This window comes from Empidonax traillii, unplaced genomic scaffold, assembly GCF_003031625.1.
Source record: "Empidonax traillii isolate 1590-97213 ecotype Southwest subspecies unplaced genomic scaffold, ASM303162v1 scaffold199:size790550, whole genome shotgun sequence".
Taxonomy (NCBI): domain Eukaryota; kingdom Metazoa; phylum Chordata; class Aves; order Passeriformes; family Tyrannidae; genus Empidonax; species Empidonax traillii.
In genome coordinates, this window is record NW_020955392.1 from 412,362 (window position 1) to 424,121 (window position 11,760).

The 11,760-nt window shown below is 39.2% G+C and overlaps 1 protein-coding gene across 1 annotated transcript in view; it reads right to left on the bottom strand.

Annotated features, from left to right (window-relative positions):
- METTL14 (methyltransferase like 14) overlaps positions 1–3,572 on the bottom strand; it is a 16,938-nt gene extending 13,366 nt beyond the window's left edge. Inside the window, exons 1-3 of the mRNA XM_027886983.1 lie at positions 3,188–3,572; positions 2,941–3,029; positions 2,236–2,323 (exon numbers count right to left, since the gene is read on the bottom strand). Coding sequence (XP_027742784.1) covers positions 2,236–2,323; positions 2,941–3,029; positions 3,188–3,253 — 243 coding nt within the window. The 5' untranslated portion in view covers positions 3,254–3,572. The remainder of the gene's footprint in view (positions 1–2,235; positions 2,324–2,940; positions 3,030–3,187) is intronic.
- Between the last annotated feature and the right edge of the window lie 8,188 nt (positions 3,573–11,760).

An 11,760-nucleotide genomic window follows, 5' to 3' on the forward strand; every position in this document is an offset into this window, starting at 1 on the left:
GGGGGTGCAGCAACAACCCCAGCTCTCAGAAGGCGGTGAAAAGCCTGGCAGTGGCAGCAAACTGTCTAATCCCATTGTCTGCCACTTCCAAATACAGACCAGGGAGCTCAGCTAACCCTGGTACAACTCGTACAGTTCCACCAAAACACGAGTATTTTAGCAGTTCTTTATAACAATTCAACTTTCTAACCTTAAAATATCCCTTATTCACTTTTGCCTTTAGTACATCTCTTCCCTATCTCCCATCCCTACGGTGTCAAGGCAGAGCCAGGCTGCAAGACTGAGGCCAAACTGCCAGCAGGAAGCTGAACAAGCAGCCTATACATCTGCACTTATTCAACAGAAAACCAAAACCAGATCCACCAAAAAAAGCCCCCAAATTAGAACATATTGCCTTTTTTTTTTTTTTAATCAGATGTTCCTGTATGGCTGAGAAGAGTAACATACATCTTCATTTTTTAATCTCAAAAAACTGCTCTCATGCTATAACAAAAAAGTCAATGTCACTGTTCAGCCTTCTCTCAAGGTATCAGTGTAAGGCCTTTGGGTGTCACTGGCTCAGTTGGCCAAGTCAGGAATATAGAGACAAGTCACGTGACATCAGAAATACCCCTAATTTTCCTAACTGATGAACTTCTGATATTTGCCCTGAACACTAAGGGTTCAAGTCTCTTACTTTCGTCTAAGAAGCATTAAACACAATCCAATAAGGATTTGATACTGTAAGGACTTTTCTATCAGTTCATATTACAAGACTAAATTTAAACAGGCTCAAAGTGCTAAGGAAAAAGTTATATAAATATAGATGGAATTTAACTGTTCTTATCTCCCTGCCAATAGGGAATTAGCAATGTCTGCAGGAAACAGCTGATGTCTCCACTATAGATGTTCTGCTTGAGGGTTTCAAGTTTCTTAAGTCTATTCATCTGTTCCACTGAATTTGTTCTGAGCCAGTGTTATTAAAATATTCTTAAATTTCAACAATGCAGCAAGAGTCTGGCTACTTAAAAGTGGTTACAACCATCTCAGGGTAAGTCTTCCCCACACTAATGAAGAAAATCCTAACGATAAGTCATGTACTTTGCCAACCCAAGTGGCTTATCCAGATATGTTTCTCAGGTAATTAAAACTTTTAGTTCCTTAACCACATACTTGGTGAAGGACTAAAATAAAGTGATAGGAACTGATCCCTAATGCAAGCATCAAAATGCCACTTCACAATGGTGCTCACGACTTGTTTGCTGAACAAGAGGTACAAACTAACACTTTGCATGTAAAGAAACAATGTCTGTCCCCTTACAAAGACTTTAAAAAAATCAGTCATCAAAAACATCCTGTCATACATTAACTTTTTTATTTAGTAAGACAGAAGACATCACAGAAGGATTTATAAACCTCATCAAAAATGCAACACAACGAAGCAAAATTTTAAAAATTGCTATTTTTAGGCATCCAAGAGAACAACAGACACTGCATAATTTAATAAATACACTGATTCTGTTAAATCATAGAAGCAAGGTTATTAGGACATGGAAAAAGGGGAGAGGGAGGATATATGCTGCAATGAGATCCCAAAGCAAATCATGTCTTTGTTCGACCTCTTTCTACCACTCATCTTAGCCAAAACACTGCATTGATATGAGTGGAGAAAGCTGTCAAATTGCTCTGGGATGAGCATTGTAAAAGTTAAGGGCATGAGAGTTTGACAGCACTTCATTCACCATGGAGGCATTTTGTCTTGGGGTTTTTTTAACTGAACTTTTCCTGGCATTTTGGATGCTTGAAGCACACCCCAAACCAAGCCTCTTACTTCCACTTATCCAGAACTGCATTCTTTGGCACTTAACAGACAGGTCAGAAGGCACCCTCAGCCTCCCCATACCTCATCCCATGGCCTGTACCTCCTGGTAACTGTAAGGTTTTCTTTTGGCACAACAAAGTTCTGGTCAAGGCTTTTTTTATGTGTGTACCCAACTGCAATACATGTTTTATCTCTTCCAGGAGCAGCGCTAAAATAAGTCTCAAAAATTGGGTTCTGGAGCATGTGCAGCTCAATGCACTGATGCCTGAAGAGAACCACGTAGCATCTACACTTCAGATGTCCCTAAGGAGCACTCATATTCCAAGTATTGGAACACATCACGTTTCTTTTTATATGCATACATATATATTTTAGAAGTCCCTCAGGGACACAGGAACACCACAGAAAAGTAATTTTTCCCCTTTTTTTCTTACCTTATATTCTTCAATCTCTTCTTCATCTGCTTCTCCCTCATCTGGATATTTACGTTTTGCATTTGGTGCAGAAGTATCATAAGCAGCCCTGTGAACAGCCCAAAAAAAAAGTCCTCCTATTTCCAAAAATCTTTGATAATCTGCCTTGACTACATGTTTCTGTTACAAGTTTGAAATTACTTTGAAATTTGATGACAAGCTGTTCCTCTCTCAGTATGCTTGAGACCAGCACAACTTAGTAAGGACAGAACTCTTGAAAAGAAAGGAATTTCCTTCCCTTTCTCATTTTTCTGTTCTGAAAGCTACACTTTATTTTAACCAAAGCAGTCTACATCTACAAAATTAAGTCTGCTCACACAAGAAAATTACTGTTACACCTGAGAAACTACTAGCATTAGCTAGTCTGTCTAGATACGTCGATTATTCCAAAAGAACTTTTAAACTGCTCTTAGCAAAAGCATAAAGGTTCTGAGACAACGCAGGTGGCACATTCTGAATTCACACTTCAGTTTTCCTATGCAGCATCTTTTTAACACAAGAGGCTGTTTTTAGAAGGGAGTAACCAGACCCCATTGGCCTTAGCCAAAGTTCTGATTTGGGTAATGAAAGCACTTTCTTTCCCCGCGTGCAATCCCATCCCGTTTCCAGGGCCTGTGAGAGTCCCAAGCCCCCAGTCTCGAACAGAGCCCGCTGGCCGATACGGACCGACATGTCTCCCGGGTCTCGGCGATCTCCCGCTGCTCCTCCTTGCTGTTGAGCACGGCGCCGATGCTGTCGGCGTTCTCGGCCCCTAGCTGGACAGCGGCAAACACAAATTCACGCCGTGCTCACTGCAGACCCGCTCCCACACATCCCCAGGGCCGCCCCAGGCCCCTCGCCCCTCTAGCGCCCCAGGCCGCGGTAGCGGCGGGCAGCGGCCGCTGAGGGGGGGAAAGGGCGGACCTGGCCGTACCTGCTGTGCCAGGAGCTGCCGGCGGAGCTTCTGCCGCTCCCGGATCTCCTGCAGGCGGCTGTTCATGGCCGCAACCGGCCCCGCTCCGCCACAGCCACCGCCACTCTCCGCTCCGCCGGGCTCCCGCCGCTCAGGCGTCACTTCCCTCACAACGCGTCACTTCCCGCTCGCCGCAATTCCCTCGTGGAAATCGATGGGCAGGCTTCCCTGGAGTCACCGAGGGGAGTCGTGTGATTTGGGCGTTGTTCGAGTACAGATATGAAATCCATCTTCCATCAAGCTCTGCGGTCCAAGTTCCCTCCCTCAGGCAGACACGCGGCTGTGCAGGGCTCCCCTCAGGCTGTGTCACAGCTGTGGCCACTTCAGCAATTAACTGGGCTTGGGAGCCCTAACTTGGTTTTACCCCCACTGGTTTTTCTAAGTACATCCTTTACATCCAATTTCAATATCCAGTGTGGTTATTTCTAGGTTAATCTTCATGTTTTGCTTCCAACTTCTGATCCTTTAAAAACTTCTGCTTCGAGGGAGTTTTGCAGAATCTTTAAAGTCTTTTTCATCTGAATTTTGATCTCTTTCCCACTTCCTCCTTTCATCCCTATTGTACATCCTGTCTGTCTGTGAGTGTATGTAATCCACACTGCATGCTGCTTATCATTTTGACAACTATTCAGAATGGAACAAGAATGAAAATGGAAACACAGACCTGCTGTCTGCATTCAAAAGTTGTGCAGTATCAATCCCTTGTGTCTCACAAAAAGACACTTAACAAAAGAATAAACAATACAAATTATCCCCACAACTATAATTAATGCTCATATTTGTTCTCCTGAAATAGACTGATTCTTCCTGTAATTGCCTGTAATTGTCACACCCAAAGATGTGGACAAGAGCTAAGAAGGGACATTCAGCTCTCACAGAGTGTGGTGTTCCTCTGCTGGTATCTGAGTGTCAGACACTGTCACACTTTTGTGATACAAGCCATTATTCTCCTATTTTTTAATGTGGTATATGTTGTATACATGTCAATCATGTTATGCATGTCAAACTGAGAAAGATGCAGGAAGAGAAGGAAATGAGAGAAGTGCAGACTAATGCAGAAAGAAACCTTTTCCAGCTACTCACATTTCTCAGTGATAGAACATCCTACAAAAACGGTGGAGCTTTTAAATGGTAAAACCCCAGAATACCAAGAGGTGTTTTTTAATCTCCTCAGGGAATACATTACTAGTTATACTACCCTATCTGTGGAAATGTTATGGGAAAAGAAATGTTATCTCATACTACTGCACTGCTTTGATATTGTTGGCTGTAATGAATACAGTAGAAGTCCCTGCGCAGTAACAAAATCACTTCCTCCTGGATGTGACACGATGAAGTTTGTGGGAGCCTGCACTCCATTTTTAGAACTGGCTGCTAACATGAGCTGATCTTTACAAATATTAATGGCTATGAAAGATGTTCCACTGTATCCACACACTGTTTCAAAACAAGAAGGTTGTATATTTTCAGAATGCTCCAGGCCTTTCTTTTTCTCTGTGCATGCTGTGGTTTTGGCTCTCCCAGCCTTGCACCCAGTCTGTGGTCAGTTGTTTCTTCTGTTAAGACAAATATCAGGCCAAACTCTTGCCAGCCTGGAGTCAAGAGCTACACATGCACATGCACAGCACCATAATTCAATCTATATTTGAGTCTGATCACTGATATTGGTGTTTTGATTGCATCACAGTCTTCGGTGGAATCATCAAAAAAGCATGGAATCCAGCCTCTATCCGGATGGCATCCATGACATGGTGTCAAACCTACAAATATGCAGTGCTGGAGCTGCATCAGCCTCCCTGGGCAATCCATACTGGAGCATTGTGGTTCTTACATTCAGATTTTTTTTCCTTCTCCCCACTCGAAATACTCCTTGCTGGAATTTACAACCTTGATTCCATATGGACAGCAAGAGAAATGCATTTCATACTGTCTGCCATGAGTGTGCAGAAGTTATTTGCTCCTCCTCTGCAACAGTCCCCAGTGCCTGGGAAGACTCATCACATTTCTTTTCACCCTGCTGTGTTTCACACTTCTGATCCTTCTGCCTCCTGGAATCACCAAGTCAGCTCTTTCGTGAATGCCTTTTCCCCAAACGAGGATTCAGCTGGACCATGAAATACAGACACGATGTAGGATGTGCTGCAGGTGACTGACCTGCTCAGGCATCTCAGTGCAGTTGTCCTGGTTCTTTGGTGACTAATGACTGTGTTGAATTGCCACCACTCCTGATCCATTATCCAGATTTTTCCCTTCAAATTTATGAAGCCAGTTGTTTTTATTTAACTGAGTATCCCTGAGGACATTATTTTTCACTTCTCTTCGCTGATGTGCATTCAGTATTTTTGATTATTTCTACTGTTGCAATAATTTTGATTTCAAATCCTGTCTTCCAGCCTACTTGTATCTACTTCCAGCATCAGGTGGTTGTGTAATCAGCAGACATTCTATGCCTTTTTTTAACCATTCGTAGCATTATAAAATAGTTATAAAACACTAACAAATAATTATACAATTCACACTTGTGTTACACTGACATATATTGAAGTCTAGGCTACTCCATTTAGCAGAAAACTGCTAGTTATTTTGTACTAGTAGAAATTACTGTAGAAATTACAGAGAATTAGGCCCAAACTGCTTAATTTAACACTGTTTGCTCACTTTAATTGGTCTTCACATCACAAACCTCAAACTACATTATGCCCAATTAGATGCTCAGTAAATTAATAAATTAAAAGCACTAGATGGAAATAAAAGTTTATCTTTTAACTCAAAACAAACAGAAAACCAGAAAATATAAAAATAGATTATAATAGAAAAAAGATGTTAACATGGACTAACATCACACTCTTCCTACTTCATGTCTCTTTCCACGTGCTTTTAGTCAAGTACCTAAATATACCTCTTTAAAAATATCTTTAAAAGTTGGTAACCTGAATTTTGGAGCCTATTTTGAATAAGTGATATTATACCCACACCCAGTGACTGTGGCTGTGCAACTCTCCTACCTCTGCCTCAACAGCTGTGTGCCTGCAAGGAGGCAGAACAGACTAAATGAGCGTGTTGCAAAAACAAGCATGAATTTGTACAAACTCACTGTAATACCTCCAGTTTTGCTAAAAAATCTCCTAGAAGGAACTAAGTAGCAGCAGAGTTTTTATTAGGCCAGCACCGCTTGTCCTTAGCAAGCCAACACACAGCCAAGCCAGAACCTTCATAAACACCCTGCCATGCACTCTGGATAATTTGACAGGCATGTGCTGCGATTTCACACCCCATCTAGATCAAGTTGCATTGTCATTTGATCCAGAGTTGGGCATGTCCTTTGGGATGGACATCAAGCCTTGATGTTGCATGTGCTCACAGCACACGAGCTGCTGTCTCTGCACCAACTGGAGCTGACTATTGACAGAGATTTTGAATTCCTATTTAATTCCTTTTGCTTTTGTACAGCATCATATTTTGTTCTACTCTGTAAGCAAGAATAAGTAACTTGCACACAAAAGTTTAAAAAATTATAAAAATATTTCTGATTCCCCTACATCAAATAAAGTAACTTCTTAAATGTCCTGAATTAAACATTGTTCTAGCTTCTTTGAGCAGTATCCAACATTATCAGATAAACAGCAGAATTGGAGCAGAGCTAGACAAGCTTCTTGAACTGAATTTGGTTTTCTGGAAAATGTGGATGGGCCAAGAGAGAGTTTTAAGACCTTGCACTGGATTTGTTAAATTGCAGGGAATGAAAATGATTCTCACTTTTAAGAATTCCTCAGATGAACATGTTTTATTCTAGAAATGTCACGAACTACCAAAAATATAGACTATATTCTTAATTCAAGACATTCTCTTTCCAGCTCTTTAGACTTGACGTTAGGAAGGATTTCTTTATCAAGAGAGTGATCAAACTCTGAAAAAGGCTGCCTGGAGAGGTGGTTGATGCCCTGAGCCTGTCAGTGTTTAAGAGGCATTTGGACGATGCCCTACAACACACTTTAACTTTTAGTCAGCCCTGTGGTCAGGCAGTTGGACCAGGTAAATAGTCTGGTCTAGTCTAGTCTGGTTTATTCTATTCTACAAATTCAGTGTCTTAATTTCTATAGCAAAAGGTAAGAGCTGTTTTACCTTTTTTCCCTCCAAGTCTCTTTTTCTTTGGAGATCAGGCATTACTGGCATCCCATCACATTCAGAGTATGTGTTAAAATACAGCTGGCTTTTTAATAGAAATGTCTTGTATGCCTTGAAATACAGCATGTGAAGAGAGGATGGAGTGCAGCTCTATGTTGAATTGCATCTAGCCATGTATTTACTCATTTTAACACTGCCCCCAAACAGCCCCTTTCTCACTTTAACACTGCCCCCTTAGAGAGGCAGCAGCAAAGCTCTACTAATTATACAAACCTCAGTGATAATGTTTGTTCTGCCACTGAGCTGAATTTGGTGCACTCAAGGGCAGCACAGATCTGAGCACCCAGCCTCTGCTGGCTTTACTATTACAAACCAAAGCGTTAAAGAAGTGTGAATTCTTTATGCTTTGAATAACAAAGAACCACATTTCTATACATCTCAGTGTTTTCCAACTTACAGACTTAACTCCATAAGCACTGAGAACAAAATATTATGTCTCACTTTCCTGCTTTAACCCATGTTTTTCAAACAAGATATTAAAATAATACTGCCAGTTTTGTCTTACAGTCAGAAATTGTGTCCTATCATGCTTGCAAAACAATCACATCCCTTTTTATGTCTTAATATGGCACTTGTGCGTGTTTTATTTGATTATAGTACTCTTACTTTGTCTCAGAGCTGTTTTGTGACTAGATGACTCTGTACAGAACATTACAGTATATGGCAGCTTTGTACACTGAAAACCTCATATGTCTGAAGTCTTTGTATTCCAGAAAAATCATCCTTATATATTACCTGATATATAAATATATATTTAATGTTTTCCTGGATACCTCTCATAGCTAATTAGATGGAGTATTTCCCCCTACATTTTTATTTATCTTCTTTTCCTGATCTCCCATTTACTTATATGTTTTCCAGAGCATTTACAGTGTTACCAGTTAACTATGGCTTCTACAAACACTCAGTTTTTCCTCATCTGCAGCTTAATGCTTTCTTGTTTAAGTTTATAGCACAGTAAGTTAAACAGCTCCCAGATCTGCTGCCTATTTTTATGTTCATGGCATTCTATCCACTGTGATTTCTGTGTGGTTATGGAATAAACCAGATCAGGAAAAAGATCTGGCTGATCTTTTAACCCAGCCGGGATTATTTTGCAGCAAATGTGCAACCACAGCTTCAGAAGCACCAGAAGTACAGAGAGAAGGCAGGAAAGAAATTACTCTGGAAGAGTACTTGTAGGTAAGTTCTAGAGAAAGGAGTTATTCTTCTGCTTTTTACTTTTCCTGAGTTCTAGGAAATACAGAAAGAAGATTTAGGAAGAAAAACTTATATATACAGAAAAAAAGGTGGATATATGGACTACACATAGTCATTGGAATAAATTCCCCAGAAAAGTGGTGGATTTCCCAGTATTGGACACTTTTAAGGGTGCTGTGCTTTTCTCAGGAGAGTCTGGGCCAGACGGCTCTTGAGGTCCATTCCAACCTGGCATTCTATGATCCTGTTATTAAAACTGCAGGTCCATCTCCTACAGCTCCAAACAGAAGTTAATTATTTGATTTCAAAGGGCCAAATGAAGGTTGAAACTAACAGCAAAATTCTGAGACCTATTTCCAAAATAGGATAATGATCATAATAAAAAAACAATGAGAGGTTCTGAAATTTTACAATTAATAAACTTAAAAGTACTTCTACTTAATGTAACTGGGTATTTGGTCTAATAGGATTTAGTCACACACTCTTAGAAGGTACTGGGTAAAATAACAATGTTTAAAAGTCCAAAGTACAAGAAGTAGTGAGTACTGTAACACAGTGTTTATTTACACAAATAAATGGCCTGCTAAACAGATCAATATAAAACCAGGACAAGTCACTGTCTATCTTTTGTATAACTATATCCAGAGCAAAAATCTCCAAAGCCAACAGGCTTAATTTTACTTTTTACTTTTACTTTTCAGTTGACGCATCATTACCCCAGCCAAGATGAATAAATATGAAAATATTAAGTTGGGATGTGTAATTCCACAGAGTCATTAGATTGAGAAGAAAATAGCACTGGGGAAATCATAATAATGGGACAAGAGGGATCAGAGCAGATAAGAAAAGGACACCAGTCACAAGGCAAGAAGAATAAGGGATGATTAAGCCAACAATGAAGATTATAAGAAAGCAGTTTGTTTTGCCAATAGTTACAGCAGCGGAATTTTCCATCCAAAAGGGATGGAATTTTCCATCTTTGTCCCCCTTCTTCATCTCTTGCCCTTCATCTCTGCCCTTCCCACCCACATTCTGAGGTAGTGCAGGCAGTCTGAGTGCAAATGTCTGTCACAGGTCTGTACAATGCCAGTGTTGTTCTAACCACAAGTTCAATAGTGCAAAGCCAGCTCCCATCCCGTCTTGTGCAGAATCTCCTCACAACCCTACAGGAGCCTCACCTTATTTATTTTAAAGCTTATATGGTTGCATTTTAAAATTTCCACTAAAACACTGAAAGCAGACACAAACAGCAAGTACATCTTTGTGAGTTGCTTTAAATTAATCAGTGTGAAATGGGTGCTCCAGCTCTGTCTGTATTTGTGAAAGCAAGCTAGGAATTGCTGAGATTTATATTTTTTGAAATGGTAACAATATGGGCAAACTAAGGCTTGTATTCATCATGTACAATATCTATTCACTAACACGAGACGACTCACTGATTTTGATGAAATTATTTACCAATATAGCACACAGAACACGGTTTATAAACACTCAACAATAGATTCCCCTCCTCAACTGCTAAACTTCTCAAATAATTGAAACTGCAAGTACAGCAACAGATAATTTACAATTAGTCTTAGTGCTTCCAATATAAACCAATAAATCCCAGTCTCTTTAAGTCAAATAAATATAAACTGATTTTTTTTTTTTTAGCTTTCCCTTCATTAAGTATAAGAACATGTGATCCTTTGGAACAATGATATTCATAGCTCAAACTATTCATAATAATAGAATGCAGCTTTTATGACTTCTCTCTCAAAACCTCCAAATATTAAAAATATAGGTAGGAATAAATCTGGGTAACGTTGACCAAACCTCTATTTCAGTGGCCAGTCAAGTGTAGGCCACACAGCAGAAGGGTCATATGAATCTCTCTAACATGGTTCAGATCTCTCTTTTTAATCTTGATAGATCAAAAATAAGTGGTAAAATCCTGTTTGCTTTTTTGTTCTAACTTTGTGAGACATTGTTTTCAAGATCATATACAATAAATTTCTCAAGTTGTATATAATAGCACTATCTTTCTAAAAGTCTGTCTGTAAACTGATTAAAAATAATAGATGTAAACCAGACTTTTGGAAACATGGGAAATTCTTTTCAGTGTCAATTAGTTCAGCACTTGGAGACCTACAAAGAACAAACCTACATAACAGTAAGTGGCAAGAGAATTATATCTTATTCTTCTCTGCCTCTGAGAAAATGTGTATTGAAACATGTTAATATGTAACTTTAAAAAGATATATAGCTGTATTTTTATGTTAATAGGACATTTTAAAGACTTAGAAGTCTTGAAAGTCTTATCTTTTGAGTTATATTTAAGAGTGCACTGCTGAAGCATATGAAGAAATGACAGATGTATTAAATATAATTTTTTTTGTTTAAAATGGGGTCCCTGCAACATATTTTGTTAAATAAATAAACTACATGGGCTGTTTTATAGTTGTATACATATACACAGAAGGGCAAAGATGAAAAAAAGGAACATGTCTTGCTTTGCATTTCAAACTGTAGACCAAATGCCCTCATGGCAAGGTTTATGCTAATCTGAAGTGTTAGCTGCTTTTCAAGATCAAAAACATTTAGAAATTCAAAGTTTATAATATGTTAAATATGGCTTCATGGATAAAACTATTCCTGCTCCAACAAGTATTTATAAATTTCCCCTTCTCTTTTTATTTTACATGTTTAAATATGCTATAGTTATATTTTAATAATTGCCTCAAAAGTATAAAAATGCAGCTGTAACCCACTTCATCCTTTCTCATTCCCAGTAACAGAGTCTTATATTAATAAAGATAAATAACTGAAGGGTCACTGCATGTATGTAACTTAGCATTGAAGTAATTCCTGCATCCCTCTGAAAATGCAAAAGGAAAAGCCTTACTTATACATTGTATGGACAGTGCTGTTGGATTTTCTGCAGGACACCAAAGAATTCCTGCAGTAAATATTAGAAATGCCTCGCTGCTAATGGGAAGGTGAGACTTGGGTTAGGTGGAAGATGAGAACACAAAGCAACCCTGCCTGACTCACTTTCTGCGGTTTGGCATTTTCATTGCACTTACACTTCATGACCATGAAATGCAAAATTTTGAAACAGGTATTATTAAGAAGTGTTTTCAGAATATTATCTCTGAACAAAGAGAAGA